Below are 18,773 nucleotides of genomic sequence, written 5' to 3'. Positions count from 1 at the left end.
TACTTTATTTTTATTTTGTGGTAAAGGAAGAGATGGATACCCCTCAATGTTATAGAAAGAATGGCGGTGTCAATGTTTTGCAATGGGAAATTCGAAATATTTGTCCAATCAAAGGTCAAATAGGATGTCACAATCGCACTATGTAACAAAGATTTGATGAAAGTACATGTGTATATCATTAAATTTCATTCATTGGTATATGAGGAATTGCAGATATTCACATCGCTATATACTCCCCTAGCTAGTCTTTCGAGCGGGTATTGTAATAAATTAAATATGATCAAATGAGAGAAGAGTTATCTCAATAATAATATCTGACACTTATTATCAGGTGATCCACTTCACACGCTTACATGGTCAGGACAGGTGTACCTATGAAACCCACTTTTAAAAGATAAACATGTGACAGTCATAAGAACAGAAAACAGATAAAAAAATCTAAACTCAAACCTTGTGTGTGTATGTATAAACCGTTTGTATGGTTTATCCCTAAAGAATCTTTCTTGTAATTTTATCAATTTATTATGAAAATGATCGGGATGTTTCTCTGACGTTGCCATGATAATCGTATGGGAAGCATGTGTATCATTTAGTGAGCTTAGTGCTCACATTACCTCAAGTTTTACCGTAATTGTCATAGAATAGAATCAATCAAAATAACACAAAATTATCAATAATTTATAAATTAAAAAAGATCAATGGGCCTTGTGGCAACGCACTTTGTTTCAATGTTTCAAAGAGCGTTAAAATTGGAACAAAATCACCGCACTTTGAAAAAAAATTTCAAAGTACGTTAAATGGGACACACTCAACACACTTTGAAATTTTTTTTCAAAGTGCGTTAAGAGTGTACATCAACATTTTTTACCTTGGGCAAATTTAACGCACTTTGAAAAAATATGTATAAAGCAAAAATTCTAGCGAAATTTATATTTATTGATTTAAGTTCATTGAGAACAAGAAGACGAGTAGAAGGTCTCTCAGCCCATCTCGTTTTTTAAATAGCCGACGGTAGCAAAATGAACGTGGACAAACTCCTGAAGGTAAGCCCAAATTTTCAATGTCTATTTTATGTATAACTTTGTAAGACATTTGCCTTCTAAGTCCCCCTCCCGATACCGATGCTTATGCTACACCCAAATATATGTATTTGCATAACCACTGTGACGTTAAAAACTTTCAATAATTAAATACATGGAAACTGGAAAAAATGAAGTACATTGAAAGATTTAAGAAAGAAGGAGTTTTCAAAGTATGGAAAATTCAAAATCGCTCATTTTCACATCCTGAAGTTACATTTACACCGAAAAGTTATCCAACAGGTTCAATTATTCATCATACCTAAGATTTGCAAGAATATCGACCATACACATTTTTTTTCAAAGTGCATTTAGATGGTCGATCTTAACGCACTTTGAAAGAAATTTTATTTTTTTTAAAGTGCGTTGATTTGGTCCAAAATTTAACACACTTCGATTTTTTTTTCAAAGTGCATAATTTTTCAAAGTGTGTTGTAACAGGGCTTTCATTGTCACTATGATTTTTCAGGTATGGTCACTTGGCTAAAGTGAGAAATGCATCTCTGAAGTATGTATATACTGAATGCATATATAAAAAACAAACAAACAAACAACTATTTGTTTAGTACTCTTTTATTAGTAGCACATGCACACATTTTGACCCAAGGAAGTTTTGTAATGAAGATAACATGTTAAAGCTGATTCGTAAACGAAAGAGTATTATATTTTTTAGCCACATTATTTTCTCGTCTGTGGACTATTCTCCTCCAGTCCCTATAAAAGCCCCTGGTTTGCACATTATATTCCCGCTCGAAAAGTGGGAGGGTATATAGTCATCATTATATATTAAAGACCTTCTTTCGAATAATTTCGTGTTATTAAATCTTGGCTATATACTTTTTAAACGTATTCAACATGTGTCTTACCGTCTTACCATGGTAGCCTAGTGGTAGAGCGTTTGCTTCGTGATCGGGAGGCCCGAGTTCGATTCTCGTTCGTTGCGCCGCGTCAAACCTAAGACGTAAAAATAGGTAGATAGTGACTGTTCCTTCTCCAAACGCTCGGCATCAGAAGTGAAAGTGGTGGGTCTTTTGGATATGACCTTAAAAACGTAGGTTCCGTGTCACGGTAGGCGCTGGAACGATAAATAATCCTTAATGCTCTATCGCCCTGAGTGCCGAGTATAGTTCTAAATTTGAAGTCCTTCACCGGCATACGGTGACGTCTCCATATGAGTGAAATATTCTCGAAGGGGACGTTAAACAGCATACAATCAATCAATCTTTACGACAAGCGCCCTCGTGGTGCAGTGGTTAGAGTGTCTGCTCTAGAGTCGCGAAGTATGGAGTTAATCTTTACGTCGCGGGTTCAATCCCACTATGGGACGTGGAAACCGGTCCTTCGGATGAGAAAGTAGAAACCGAGATCGCGTTTCGCAGTAGGTGCTGGTACGAAAAAGATCCCTTCCTGCTCAATGGGCCTGAGTGCCGAATATAGGACAAAATTTGCATCTCTACACCGGCAAGTGGTGGCGTTTCCATATGAGTTAAAAATTCTCGAGAGGCACGTTAAACAATATACAATCAATCGATCAATCTACGACAAGATCTTCCTTCGAACACACACAATCTTGACCTATTAACCTTGGAGTTTGACCTATGTTGAAAAAGTTCTCACTTTGCCATTATCTTTTAAAATTGGTGCTAGAGCTTTCCTGTTTTGTATGTGTATTTCTTATGGCATGGTCATCCTCAACATACTTTTCATTTTGATCTTTTATTCTTGACCTTGGAGTTTGACCCATTTTTGAAAATATTAATGTAGTCCATAACTTTTGAACGATTGGTGTTTGTGCTTTATATTCAACAGGTTTATATATACAATGACTCAAAACCATTTTTATTTTCTTTGGATAACAACATTTTGATCACATAACCTTGGAGTTTGATTTACAATATTAATTTAAAAACTTGAACTTTTTAAAATCTCATTTGTCTGTCCGTCCGTCACAAAATCTTTAACCTTGAACATAACTGTTGGTGAAATGGAGCTATGACTTTCATATTTCACAAGTGTATTTCTTGTGAAAGACATTTCTTTGGTGATAATTTCTAAATAACATATGATAGGGTGTTTATGTATAACACAATATGTCATAAAAAATTACATCTCACCCACAAAGACACCTAAAGCGGGGGGCCACAATTCTTTGAATTTGCTTTTTAAATTATGAATGTCTTTTCAATGAAAACCTTTTGTAGTACTTATACATGTGTACCTTAAAAATACAGTTTACTTACATTTACAATGTAAGGGAGCTTGGAAATAAACAGCGAAGCATTCTTGTCCAGTTTGTACTTAAATAACAAAGGTAGTTTAAAATTAGAGCTTTATAATATAATAAATGATTCGTATACAAACGTGTTTTAAATATTTTGAGAGATTTAAATCTATATTTAACTCCAATAGGAAAAAGGTCTAAGTCTATTGACAAAAGTGTTTAGTTTTAGAGAACATTCATTTCAACAGTAAGTTATCGACAGGGATAAATGGGGCAAATGTAATCTGAATAATTCTTAAATGGATATTTCAGGTACAATGTATGTTTTTTTTATTTTATCACAGAGATAGTGGCATTTTTTTCTTTTTATTGAAATTATTTATGCCTTTCTTCTCCATTTCCAAAACTGACTGTAATTGGGTCTTTTAAGACTTATTTCTTCAACCAACCACTTTTGTGTCGAACAAGTTATTAATAATTTTGTGTTGTCATTAAGTGATTTTGGTAACTTTTTAAATAAATAGCTGGGTACTGAGTATCGGTATATACAACCGTCAACAGACAGTCATGGCGACTTTAAAGAGTGCAAGCAGTGTAGTACTGTTTATGGTCTGTACTACAGGATGTTTTTAAAAACTAACTGTTACTATACTGGTAGTACATGTACATGTATCAAAAGGCTTTCGAATTTAAACAAATGTTGATTTTATACCCTTTTTTCCGCCTTACACTTTCTCAAATGTTGTACATGTATACTAAAGATTTTGAGACAATGTAATAATTTATTTGTTTTCCACAGATCGAGATATCTGGCTATATGTGAGACCGACTCATGGTTATTTCAGCAGAAAAGAATCCTGAGATTTTCCTCATCATCCAATGGATAAATGCAAGTTTCATTCAAAAAGTTAAAATATAAAAATTATTGGAAGAATACAATCCTTTTGTATGTTGTTGGTGTTCAATAATAGAATAATAATTAAACATTCAGCCGTTTATTTTGCTAGGAGAATTAAAGGCGAAGAAAGTGCATTTTTTAGAATGAAATGAACGTGATCTACAAATAAATAATCAAAACAAAAGCAGTATGTGAAATAAAAAAAGAGAGGAAAAAAAAAAAGAAAAAATTTTTTCAGCCGTCTCTTTTACTAAAGTCAGGGAGTTCAAAGTACAAGGAATCCATAACGTCTACCATGTATCGTTAGGTAAATCAGACAGACTCTGGATCAGCGACCGAGACGGTGAATTTATCCAAACAGATCTACAGGGGAATAAATTAAAGAAAATAAAAACCAGGGGAGAGGATGAAGGTTACCACACAGTCACACAGGACGGGGATCTGATCTTCACGGACAAAAACAGAAAAGCCATCTATAAGAAAGTACAGGATAACAAGATCACCGAATTCTTTAATACAGGAGACTGGGAACCTTATAGTATATATTGCTCCCATCTCAACGGGGACTTACTCGTGGGGATGAAAAAGGGTTTAGAGGCTAAAGTCACCAGGTACAACAAGACAGGGCAAGAACTACAGAACATACAGAGCGATAACAAAAGACAGGATATATATATAAACTTCCACTCTATATCACAGAAAACATCAATGGAGATATCTGTACATCAGACTTTAATAAAGAGGCAGTAGTGGTGGTGAATAAATCAGGACAACACAGGTTCTCCTACATAGGTCAGGGGTCAGTGTTCTGTCCCTATGGAATCTGTACTGATGTCCTCGGTCACATCCTGGTTTGTGATGAGATCAGTAACTCTGTTCACCTCCTTGATCAGAATGGTCAGTTTTTGTCTTTTGTATTTACAGAAAAACAATTGGTGAAGTATCCCCGTAGTTTGTGTGTAGATAACGAGAAGAATATCTATGTGGGGCAACGATACTCCAACACACTGACAGTGTACAAGTATCTTCAATGATTCTAAAGTATTTTTCTTGAAGAAATAATTCATACAAATATCGCATATACTCTGGTGATTTAAAGAGAAGTAAATAAAGACTGTTTACATTAAGAATTGTTTTTCCTTACGGTAATTGTGTTATTATGTAAGAATTTATTGATATACAATTTTTGAAATTTTAAGGTATTGTTGAGTATTGTTGATTTATAAATATTCAAACTCCTTATACTCTATACGTTCACCCCAGGAAACACGAATTGTACATTGTAGTTAAAGCTAATGCTTTAGTCTTAGAAACAATAAACTGTCAATAAGGAAAGAAGAAAATATCTATTCATTTTTAGCTCACCTGAGCCGAAGGCTCAAGTGAGCTTTTCTGATCACATTTTGTTCGTCGTCCGTCCGTCCGTCTGTCTGTCCGTCTGTAAACTTTTCACATTTTCGACTTTTTCTCAAGAACCACTGGGCTAATTTTAACCAAACTTGGTACAAAGCATCTTTTGGTGAAGGAAAATTTCAATTGTTAAAATGAAGGGCCAATTCCCCTCATAAGGGGATATAATCAAGAAAAGACAAAAAAGGATTGGGTCATTAAAAATCTTTTTCTCAAGAACCACTGGGCCAGAAAAGCTGAAACTTATGTGGAAGCATCCCGGGGTAGTGTAAATTCTAAATTGTTGTGGCGGGTCAAGAATGGGGAATCAAAGTTTTACAATGTTAAATCAAAGCATCCGATGGTAGCGCAGATTTCAAATTGTCTAAATTATGATCATTTGGGTAGGGTGGGGTCACAATATGTATTACAAGGGGGGAAATCTGGTAAAGAACGGAATGGTCAAGCTTCTCGGGTGAGCGATGTGGCCCATGGGCCTCTTGTTTTGTAATTTATACCCTATCCTTACCTCGCATTTAAATATTTGGAGCTAAGAGCTACAAATTTAACAAATTTATAATCGATCACTGGATATTATGTATGACTACATTCCTGTTAACATCAACCCTTAATACATAATATTTAAAGGAAGATTTCCAAGATAATATATTTTATCCTGTCTTTGACCTGTAACTATATAAACAATCTACAAAGCTAATCGTCCATAGTCCAGTGAAGTTAATAATCCAGTACGTTACTATTATCAGTTTGCAGTTTGAAGGAGGAGGATACACTTCCTTACTTTTAAGATTTTTTCCTGACTGAATACTGGCATTCTAAAGTAAGTACGGTAACTACAAATATATATGTCATCTTTGTCAAAAGTATAAGAATATAGATTATGTGTATATTATGTTCCTCTGGAAGAAAGTATTCTTTCCATACGAGTTCTATCACAATAGGAAAGCTCTTGATACAATTATTAATTTTCAAAACATAAAAGCAGAACATATTATCAGCAAACTTAAGCTAGTCTAAGAGGTATAATCATTTTATAGACTTGATAAGAAAATATGTACTGATTTGAAATGCTGGTTAAAATGCCCTTGATTTCAGTCCAAATATAGAGAATGCTTTTTTTGGTTTGCAATAGCCCATTTAGGGCGATTTTCAAAGAAAGTGAATTTGAGATGAATAATGTTGACCAATTCTTTTAAACCAGACCAATGCTGATTTATGCAAAATTCATCGGGATCATTTAAACGGCATCTGTATGTTGTCTATCCGTCCTTCTACCACACCCTTAATCATGAGTACTTCGATATTTTGCTCACATATTGCTTGACGCTTTAGTGTTTTTAAAATACCATTATTCCTGAGCTTGAGAATTAAAAAATTAACCTTTGAAATACTTTTAAAATTAGAAATTGTGCCGATATACAGCATTCAATTAAACCAGATAAGGTTGATTATGAATATCTGATCCTTAGCCAGAAAAGATAAATCCAAAATTTAATTAAAAAGCTTCAATATGATGTTTGAAATTGAAAACTTTTCAAGAAACGATTTTCATTTTTATCCATCTTTATATGATTAAACGCTTTTGGAAGTCTTAGAAAGGGTATTTTAAAAGCTGACATGTGCACCCTTTAAATGTAAAAAATGAATACATTCTTAGAGAAATAAACCTTTCTTGAATCTTAAATACCAATAGTTATGAGCATGATTTAAAATTAGAAGTGGTTTTTTACGTCTTGCAATAATAGAAAAAGCATTTTAATCAATACATTATATAGTAATTGAAGGGAATTTAAAAAAACCAGAGTACAGACTGAAGAAGTATAAAAATCATGATATTTTCTATGAATGGCTGCATATCTCTAGATTTTTATTTAGAAAATGCATAGATGATATTCCTATTTTCGTTTTTTGAATATGTACTCAGTATTGGAGATTTAACAATTTTTCCTGTAAATATATACATGTAATTCACTAGAATGTTTAACTTTCAAGAAATACTGTGGGTAAATTTAAATTACTTTCTGGATTCAGAGATATGTTTGTGAGCATTTTCGATAAATTAACTGTAAATTTTATGAATCTGAGTATCAGACTACCTTAAAGTAAAATAAGTTGTTTCACTTTTCCGTCCATCTGTCTGTCGCAACCTTTCTCTTGAGAACTACACATGTACGGATTTCTAATTTTTATGCATATATTGCTTGATACTTTGACTTTTGTAAAATACCCTCAGTTGGTTTCTGACTTCTTGACTTTTAACCTTGACATTGACATAATTATTCAAAAGAAATAGTCAATTGTGTCGTTTTATAGTATATCCTTCACATATGAGAAATACGACTACATATTTACATCCACTAAATATTTTCTTCTTTATTTCTTAAGAAAATCCTTTGCGTTCATCACTGCATGAACTACATTAGGCATATCACCTGTACAGATTTCTTGATCAGTGGCCGTTCCATCAATGAAACGTACAAAGACGTTCGCATCATTAACACAATAATTAATATATTTAGTCCTACTTAAAATGATAAATTAAACGGATATAAATATAAACAATAAAATGTCTTTCTTTGTTTGTTATTACTGGAATGAACGGTCGCAGCTATTGCAGAAAAAATTTACCTAACCCGCTTACGCGGGTTATGCATTTTTTCTGCAACAGCTGCTTCCGTTCATTCCAGTAATAACAAACAAAGACAGCATTTTAGTGTTTAAATATGCTATTTTTTATGTGCACTGTATGAAAAATACCATGGCCACCTACAGTCCACCTGAAATTAACCTTTGATAAACTAAGTACTTTGCAACAATTGATTTATCGTGTTTTTTTTTATTTTAAAAGCAAGACTTTGATTAAAGAATTTTTTTCACATGTTTATGAGCTGTTGACACTTAAAATAACCTTTGTATGCTATACATATGATATAAATTGAAATATTTTCATACTTTATTAAACTATATGTAAATCGGTACAGCTATACGAGAAGAACCATTGCAGACTGCGAAGAAGTACCGCAGTATACATTTTGGAGTGATGGAACAAGTATCACTCATTTCAATCATATTTATTACCAAGTATAATTATTTAATTATTAAACTTTCTATAATATATAAGGGGTATTCTTCTGGTCTTGCATGTATTTTTGTGGATTAAGCACCAAAGCAAATATTTTTAAAGCTACATAAGTCGCCAAACATTTTTACAAGCGTACGAAAAACATACTGCCCCAATTCAAAACAAAAGTCCCTTCAAAATTCCTCTCTCTCCGTTGGGGTATGTGTGTAGGTGTGGAGATAGTGAGGTATTACTCTATCATTATTTGTTTATATTTTTAATGCTGGACTTTTCTTGTTTGTAATCATAATAAAATGGAGAGAAGAGTGGTACCATCGTATGATTGTTTTGTCTTTGCTTTAATGTAAATAGATATTTGACCGCTTTTAAATTTATTATCATCCTTAAAGATGCATGCAGTGAAGCAACATGTTCTCCTAGGAACATTCTAGTTCAAATTTAAAATTAGTTCCGATCGAATATGAATAAAAGAATCTTAAGGGTAATTTGAATTTGATTTACAAAGGTTCTAATTAAACAAAACAAAAATACATGAAGTAATCAATGTATGTATAAGAGATTAAAATAATGTATTAAATGTCTAAAATATTCAAGGGCAAACTATTTATCTCTCAAATCCCCTTTAGCAGGAAATTTTCGACCGCTTACAGATAAACGATCATTTGTTCTATCCCATTGAACTTCAAACTTAATCGTTCATAGTCCAGTCAAATAAATAATCTAGTACAACCTTAATGTTTTGAAAGGGGGTGAAACATACTTCACATTTAAGGTATTTTTTGGTAAGGGGAATACGGATATTTCATGGTATAAAGGTGAATTTCAAATTTCATCAGTGTTAAAAAAATTAATGATAAATTGAGACGAGACTGTTGATATATTTGTTTCCTCAACTTGTTTGTCAATAGCTTGCTCCACTTCAGAAACGTAAGGAACAGTTATCAGGTTCATTGATCATGTCCACTGAAGCCATACAGTTTGGCAACTGAGTGATCACTAACCTTTTAAACACTTGAGGTGGGATCAGGTGTCATGGAGGAATTAACATCCCTATCGACTGGTCACACCCGCCGCTCGTCGTTTTTACGGGTAAAAAAATGGATCGATATACAATGATAAATTGTATTTGTTGACAAGGTCATTACATCGACCATAGAACTTACAAAATAATTACTTTAAACAAGACTGCTGATATTCTTGTTTCATCAACTTGCTCGTCAACAATTTACCTCGTTTTAGAAATTGTTCATACGTAGAGCATGCTCTTGCGTATCGAATCAATTGAGATATACACTGCATACACTCCGTATGCAGGTGATGATGAAGGTATATTGCGGCATAAGTAAGGGAAGTTGACGATAGGAAAGCTAAAGTCGGCACGTTTATCATACCGTATAAGTGGAAATTTTAGCGAGACGCAAATTTAACGAATTCTGCCTAGAATCTGGTATTTTATTTTTAGTGAGGAGTAATATTAGCGATTTTAAAATGCTAACTCAAGAAGCTTTTACAAATAATACGCAATTAATTTTTATCGATATTTAATTTTAGCGATGTCAACACCATCGCTAATAATGCCAAAATCAAATCATCGCTAAAAATTCTACTTATACGGTATAACTTGGTTGTTAGGTTACCATTAACTTCTTTTTCAAGTAAAATATCCAAGTATGAAACAGATGTGTCAGACTCTGTGGTATCTTTTATCTCAAGCTCTCCTGAATATATCGCATCGACGTAGAAATGGAAATTACCATTGTTAATTGACAATACGTCGTCGATATATCTGAAGGTCGAGTTGAAGACCACAGCAAGTGTTTTCTTGCATGAATTCTGCACACATTAATACAAAAATAGGTCCGCTAATAATGGAGCGCAATTGGGTCCCATGGGAATTTCAACAGATTGTTGGAAGACCTGGTCTCCAAAAACAACATATAGATATTGTCAATCAAAAACTCAAGCATCTTCTTGATGTCAACTTCAGAGTACTTGTGTGTACAATCAGAATCTTTTTTAACAAAATTTGCAAATGACCAATGATCAGGGCAAAAACTATAAACCCCCGAATCTTCGATAAAGGGGAATAAAAATAGAACACAAGATTCATCTAATTTAATGTTTATTAATTTAATTTAACTTCAATTATAAATGAGCTAACATGCAATGTTTCGGAAACATGCAAGACTTAGTATACTCAAAGTCTAAAAATGTCAAAAACAAATTTGAAATTTAACATTGGTCTTCAGTTTTAGGGGTGGGGTGCCTTTTTAACCAAGTTTTTAATGTCAAGCAAATACCGTAGTTTTCGAGTTTCACAGTAGACATTGTTCAGATTAATTTGAACTTTAACCTTTGACCTAAAAAATTCATCGACTTTTAACGAGGTACCAGTGTATATATACAGTGTACTTACTAAGTTTGCACATGCTGTCTCTCTATACGGACATTGTATGATTGCAAACCTCCTTTGAATAAAAAAAATCTATGACCAGATACACAAAAACAACTGGGAATTCTAGTCATTTATTAAGTGCTTACAGTGTATGTGCGGGAAGTCTCTAATATTAAGTTTTAAATATAGTTAAAATTAGAATTAATCTCCAATCAGGAATTATATCAAGGGTGTCATTTAAATTTGAATAATTCCAAAGAATCTACCTCAGGTCATTTATAAATGTATTCGGGAACATAATGTCTTTTTTGAAAGCGGGTAGCAAGAAAAAACAAATTTCCCCATTTAGTGAAGTAAAAATGATAATTAAAGGGAAAAATTTCTAAAATCTCGAAAATCGTATTTTAGTTAAGGTGTGCATGTGTGTTGTAGGGTTTGTGTGTGTAGGGGGGGGGGGGGGGGGGGGGGGGTCGAGTTAACGTAGGTTCCAATTTCTTTCACATTCGTTTGATACACTTCTATTTGTGAACTCTCGAGTCATTTTTAAGCAATCCTTCCACAAATGCTTAAAATGGCTTTATATTTTTTCTGCAGCTCTCCAAAACAAGAGGCCCATGGGCCACATCGCTCACCTGAGTAACAATGGTAATGCCCTTTTTAACCAGATTTCTCCTTTGTTATACCTATTGTGGCTTCTTCCTACCCCCCACCCCGGGTCACAATTAGAAAAATCTACACTTAGTACATTACCCCAGGATGCTTCCACATTAGTTTCAGCTTTTCTGGCCCAGTGGTTCTTAAGAAAAAAATTTCTAAAAGTTTTCCCATATATTTCTATGTAAAACTTGGATACTTTGTTGTGGTCCCGCCCAATCCCCCCCGGGGGTCATGATTTACACAATTTAGATTCCACACTACCCCAGAATGCTTCCAAGTTTCAGCTTTTCTGGCCCAGTGGTTCTTGAGAAGAAGATTTTAAAAGGGTCATAAATATTGAACAATTTAGAATCTACACTACCCAAGTTGCTTCTATATATAAGTTTCGGCTTTTCTGGCCCAGTGGTTCTTTAAAGGTTCCAAGATTTTTGTATGACACCACCATATTTTTGTATTTTCTTGATATCTCCGCTTGTGAGGGGTCTTGGCCCTGCAATTTAATAATTTAAACTCCCCGTTGCCTAAGAATGCTTTGTACCAAGTTTGGTTAAAATTTGCCCAGTGATTCTTGAGAAGAAGTCGAAAATGTGAAAAGTTAACAGACGGACGGACGGACAGACAGCTAGACGGACGGACAACGGAAAAATGTGATCAGATGGACTAAAAATATATTGACACTTTTCCAGACCAGCGAGTTATTATAGAGCTGCAGCCATAATACAACATTTGTACAATACGACAGACAGAAAAATATATAAAGCCATTTTTAAGGATTCGTGGAAGGATTGATTTTATGACTCACAAGCCAGACAAATAGAACATACATTTACATGTAGTACAATAAGCTTATTAATTCAAATTATTTGATTTGGCTCGTACATGTCGTAATCGTTTTTTAATTTGATTTTAGATGTCACTTCCTCCGCGTGAGATAAAAATACCAGGCACTGCCCAACACTTTCTAGAGTGTGGTTTTGAAGATTGTGAGAAAAATTGTGAATTTTACTGCAATTCCTGCCATCAGCAGATGTGTAAACCATGCAGAGACCAACATCTAAAGATTGCAGAAAACAAAAACCATGAAGTGGTATTTTACCAACAACGTAGACGACAACTTCCTGTGAAGAAATGCAAGATCCACCCCACTAAAGACATAGGTATTCTATGTGAAGAATGTAACATTCCTATCTGTTCAAAGTGTTCAACCATGGAGGACCACAGGGGTCATCACTTTATTGATTTAGAAACTATCTACACAGAAAAATGTGAACTTTGCCAAAATGATCTCTCTAAAATCCATAATTACTTTGTTCTTACGTCACAGGATTTACAGAGAGAAGTTAGGAAAGATGCCACAGAAGTTAAACAGATCATGGACAGCATACGGACATCCATGAAGGCTGAAGCCGAGTCTCTCAAAAACATGGTGGACACAGTGCTCTCAGAAAATATGGAATAATTACACCAAATAGAGAAGTCATTACTGGAGAAATTAAAGAGGCAAGAGAAGACATTTGGTGATTACATTGCCTATCTCAGTGACCTTGTTAAAGAGTTCCGGAGTTACCTGTCCTCTAATGAGCTCACTAACTTCACAACTCAACTTCCAGACAACTTAAAAATAAAATCCATACCAGAAACCACAAAACCACTGTATACAAAGTGCTAATCGAAAATCTACTTGATTTGGATCACTAGCTATATTGCTTTGGGTACTCTGATGCATTATGGGTAAAAAAGAAAGTTCTGCAAGCAAAAATGGGTAAAAGTAACCTTAAGAAATTAGGAAACTTATTAAATCTTTGTAGAATCAACGTAAATATATTTGAGGAAATTTTTAAGTTGAAACATGTTAGAAATTCGATACCTTTCTTATTTGATAAGTTAAAATGCTATTTTCACTCATTTTGAATTATTTCAATTGTTCTTAATTTTTTCAAAGTATATTCTGTTGTAAAAGTTATTGTATATAAGTTTTCTCCTCAATTCACCCACGAAACATCATCTGATTTCTATACATTACGCTTTTTTGAGAAGTTGAGCTATTCTTGTTTTGAGTGAATGCTATTATATGTTTGCAACATATTTTTGCGATTGCTATACTTTTTTCGGATCCTTTTTGTGATTTGCATGAAATCAAGATTTATTGATTTTTGATAAAATTATTGTGATTTTAACAGTTTTGAAAACATATTGGCATTCATAATCACAAAAGAATCATTTATCAGTCAAAAGATGTTAAACAGAAATAAATAATTATAGAATTTGATGAAATGTGCAATCATTGCTAGTGTTTGTGCTATACTTGATTTGCATTTTGTCGCGATTGATACAGAAATGCTATGTTTGATTTGCATAGAATACTTCTTGAAGAATGGGTGGCTTATATAGGGGAGGGGGGATATAATCCAAAGACATTTTCTCAAATTTAAATAACTTACAATGTATTGATAAAAACACGTTATATATTTTCACTAATGTTTTAAAGGTATGTAAAAAGGAAAATAAAGGCTTCACAAACTACTAGTATTCGAACTCTCTCCAAAGCTCATGATAGGCGTGAGACTGAATGCGTTAACCACTATACGCTACGGTGTCTTCTTGTTGGTTGTGTGTCAGTTTGCTTTTTAAAAAATGAATTGTTGAGACAAAAAACATTTTTCCACCTATTTTTTAATTTAGTATGGTTCGTTTTTTTTTGGCTTGCTTCTTTCACCCAACTGTTAGACCTTTGTTTTTATACTAAATTTGTTCACGAAATGCTCCCTTGATCAATACATAGAGCTCACCGATCAACAAGGAATGCTTACTCCTCCTAGGCACCTGTTCCCATTTCTGGTATTGCGGGGGGGGGGGTCCGTAATTTATGCCCTGCTCACATATTTGTATTTGTAAATTTTTCGACATAAATCAATGCTCATTATCCTCACTTTTTTAACATTCCAGAAATATTCGACTTTTAAATAGAATGGGTCCAGACTCCATTTAGAAAAAAAAAAACACAGTGGGTTTACTTTTCCGTAAATAAGCACAAAACTTAGGAGGGGGGGGGGTAGGGGCCAACTTTTTCGAAGCCAACTTACCATCACTTCCAATTTTTTCCCTACAATCCTTGATATCACTATACTATAGTAAAAAGTGGGGGGCCAACCGTCCTTGCAATGAACGTTTACTATAGTAAAGGTAATGTTGGGGAAAAAAAGTGTGGGGGGCTGCCCCCCCCCCCCCCCCGGATGCTACGTCCCTGCACCAATCAAGCCGACCCCTTCCCCAACCATAAAGTAGGGCTTTTGTGTCGGGATCCTTAAATGTTATGGACAACAATGTAATCCCCTCCCCTTCCCAAAGAAATTTATGCTTGAATCATCCTTTATTCCGAAATTTAAAACAAATGGAACTAAACATATTGATTAACGAAATAAAAACGACATTAGAGTTGTTTCCATTAGAAAATAAAAATACTTTCACGAAAGGCCACACTACTTTTTCTATAATTTATACAAATACATATTTATTACACTCACTGACTGAGCATAAAACGCTCAAGGTGAGCATATGACACATGTACCTCCTATGGACTGGGCCAAATTTGAAATGTTAGGGGAGTCTGGGGAAGAAAATATTGTACAAGACTGTTGTAAACACAACGTAACGTCAATAAATTATTTCACTAATTGCACTAGGCCTAATTGCTATATGTATACTCGAGAAAAGTATAGCTGTCATGACAACAAAGATAGCCTTCTGGATATTTTCTACGCAAACCAAAAATAGCTCCGGAAAAGTTGGGTAGGTGCTTATTTGATGTGATTGTCAAGATATAACGAAGACCTTGTGGTCAAAATTGATAGCTAACGTTGGATTAGGATTTATATTAAACAAAACAATAAATGTTTTATTGAAGTAATGTCAAGAGTCCATTCAAGTGGCTAATTAGTCGAAAAATGACCATCAGATGCGTGAAAAACGCGTGCTACCGATGTTTAAGGAAGGGTGGGTAACACAAAAACCTAATAATCTTTAAATATACCAAGAAGACGTCTCATATTGGTTGAAGTAGTTTTATTAGTAGTAAAAAACCGTACATAAAAGACATTTTTTGTCTAAATGTGCAGACAGAAACTTCGAATGATCCAAACAAATATAGCTAGTGATCCAAATCAAGTAGATTTTCGATTAGCACTTTGTATACAGTGAAAACCCGTTTCACCAGAATTTTCTTCTGCTCAATACAACAAACATGATGTTGCTAAATTACTAGGGAAAGTAATTAAATCACATAGAAAGGAAGAACTAAGAAGAGTAAAGCCAATGGAAATTCTTCCTATTGCTACATCAATGAAATCTACAAGTGAACAGACAAAACAAAATAAACACGTGAAATCTGACAAGAAACAAACAATGTCTCTATCTGCCTCTGTCACCAAGGTCAGGGAGTTCAATTTACCAGGTGTTTATGGTGTATACCATGTATCACTAGATCAACCAGACAGACTCTGGATCAGTGACAGTAATGGCAATCTTGTCCAAACAGATCTACAGGGGAATGTGATACAGAAGATAAAAACCAGTGGTGGACATGGTTACCACACAGTCACACAGGACAGGGATCTGATCGGTACACACAAAGACAAGAAAGTAATCAATAGGATAACACCGGATAATAAAATCACTGAATTCATTAAAACTGGAGACTGGAGACCACTCAGCATACACTCCTCCCACATCAACGGGGACTTACTGGTGGGGATGTCTGGTCAAGTCACCAGGTACAACAAGACAGGAAAAGTACTACAGAACATACAGAGGGATAAGAAAGGGCAGAAACTGTATAGACTACCAATCTACTTAACAGAAAACATCAATGGAGATATCTGTACATCAGACTATGATAATGCAGTAGTGGTGGTGAATAAATCAGGACAACACAGGTTCTCCTACACAGGTCAGAAGTCAGAGTTCGATCCCTATGGAATCTGTACTGATGTCCTCGGTCACATCCTGGTGTGTGATAGTTACAGTGAGACTGTTCACCTCCTTGATCAGGACGGTCAGTTCTTGTCTCTATTACTCACACAGCAACAAGGGGTAGAGTATCCCCGTAGTGTGTGTGTGGATGACGAGAACAATCTCTATATAGGACAACTACTCACCACCACACTTGCAGTGTACAAGTATCTACAGTGATTCTTATTTTGTTAGAAATATATATACTGGATACATAAATTACTGTTACAGTAGTATTTAAAGTCATATATACAGCTTATTTTTGATAAGTTCAGATTTACTAAAATTAAAAAGATGTTTCTATTTTTTTATTACTTTTATAAAAAGATGGGACTTTCCTGTAAATTACATGTGTATGCAACTTAAATCAAGTGCATTTCATAGATATCCGAGATTGAATACAAAAACCGATGTTTTTTTTTCGACTCGAAATTAAATATTAGACATCGTGTACAGTCACTTTGATTATATAGGAACGTGTGGATAAAGTTTCAAATCGGTGAAAATTGAATTTGAACGTAATCTAGCGAATATCATGTACATCGCAACTTAATCTCGTATTTTTATGTTTTAGCTCAGACACGTCATAAACATGTAAGAGGAAAGTTAACATATAAATTTAAACGTTTCACAAAGACAAAAGCATCTTTACAACACACAAATGTAACACAAGACCAGGGACCTAAATACTAAGTATATAGGTCCCTGACAAGACTCATCAGTAAAAAAAAAAAAACAAGAGGCCCATGGGCCACATCGCTCACCTGAGTAACTGGGTCATGCAGATCTTTACCAGATTCCCCCTCTTGCTATACCTATCATGCCCAACAACCCCCTTCCCTTTTTTATTTTAAAACTTTAGAATCTAAACAACCCATTAGGATGCTTCCACATAAGTTTCAGCTTTCCTGGCCCAGTGGTTCTTGAGAAGAAGATTTTTAAAGATTTGTTCTATATATTTCTATGTAAAACTTGGATTCCCTATTGTGGCCCCGCCCTACCCCCGGGGATCATGATTTTAACAATTTAATATCTACACTACCCAAGGATGTTTCCACATAAGTTTCAGCTTTCCTGGCCCAGTGGTTTTTGAGAAGAAGATTTTTAAAGATTTGTTCTATATATTTCTACGTAAAACTTGGATTCCCTATTGTGGCCCCGCCCTATCCCCGGGGGTCATGATTTTTACAATTAAATATCTACACTACCCAAGGATGCTAGCTTCCACATAAGTTTCAGCTTTCCTGGTCCAGTGGTTCTTGAGAAGAAGATTTTTAAAGATTTGTTCTATATATTTCTACGTAAAACTTGGATTCCCTATTGTGGCCCCGCCCTACCCCCCGGGGGTCATGCTTTTAACAATTTAATATCTACACTACCCAAGGATGCTTCCACATAAGTTTCAGCTTTCCTGGCTCAGTGGTTCTTGAGAAGAAGATTTTTAAAGATTTGTTCTATATATTTCTACGTAAAACTTGGATTCCCTATTGTGGCCCCGCCCTACCCCCGGGGGTCATGGTTTTAACAAGTTAATATCTACACTACCAAAGGATTTTTTAAATATAAGTTTCAGCTTTCCTGGCCCAGTGGTTCTTGAGAAGAAGATTTTTTAGTGACCCCACCCTATTTTTGTCTTTTCCTGATTATCTCCCCTTGTAAGGGGACTTGGCCCTTTATTTTAACAATTTAAACTCCCCTTCACCCAAGGATGCTTTGTACCAAGTTTGGTTAAAATTGGACCATTGGTTCTTGAGAAGAAGTCAAAAATGTGAAAAGTTTAACACACAAATGGACGGACACACGGACAAAATGTGATCAGAAAAGCTCACTTGAGCCTTCTGCTCAGGTTAGCTAAAAACTAAAATACTGAAGATTTTTCACCCCAAGATCGTTTTTACCCCTAATACGCCGTCCTGACGTGAACAAGGCGCCTCTGCCATTACTGTTACCACAGGCGCCTGAAGTATGGATCAGTACCCTCTCCCCCCTTTATTTATACCGTTTAAGGCTATTCTGTAAACGTG

At 34.7% G+C, this 18,773-nt stretch overlaps 1 protein-coding gene and 1 pseudogene across 1 annotated transcript; both read left to right on the top strand.

The window, feature by feature from the left end:
• The first annotated feature begins 1,019 nt into the window (after positions 1 to 1,019).
• LOC134245822 (tripartite motif-containing protein 2-like) lies at positions 1,020 to 5,232 on the top strand. The gene is made up of 4 exons (XM_062728078.1): positions 1,020 to 1,043; positions 3,613 to 3,619; positions 4,506 to 4,736; positions 4,898 to 5,232. The coding sequence occupies exons 1-4, from the start codon at positions 1,020 to 1,022 to the stop codon at positions 5,230 to 5,232; spliced, it is 597 nt and encodes a 198-aa protein (XP_062584062.1).
• Positions 5,233 to 6,360: 1,128 nt separating this feature from the next.
• On the top strand, positions 6,361 to 16,990 carry LOC134245775 (uncharacterized; annotated as a pseudogene).
• The last annotated feature ends 1,783 nt before the right edge of the window (positions 16,991 to 18,773 follow it).

Source organism: Saccostrea cucullata, unplaced genomic scaffold, assembly GCF_032062105.1.
Source record: "Saccostrea cucullata isolate Sc308-1 unplaced genomic scaffold, CSIRO_AGI_Scuc_v1 ctg1920, whole genome shotgun sequence".
Classification (NCBI taxonomy): Eukaryota; Metazoa; Mollusca; class Bivalvia; order Ostreida; family Ostreidae; genus Saccostrea; species Saccostrea cuccullata.
This window is presented reverse-complemented; position numbering and strand designations above follow the sequence as displayed.

What these genes read in the sequence shown, in the direction of transcription:
- LOC134245822 (XM_062728078.1), top strand. Translation starts at nt 1,020, where the DNA reads ATGAACGTGGACAAACTCCTGAAG. An exon ending in AGGAGACTGGGAACCTTATA is followed by an intron (nt 4,737 to 4,897) that starts GTATATATTGCT and finishes TCTATATCACAG; the next exon opens with AAAACATCAATGGAGATATC.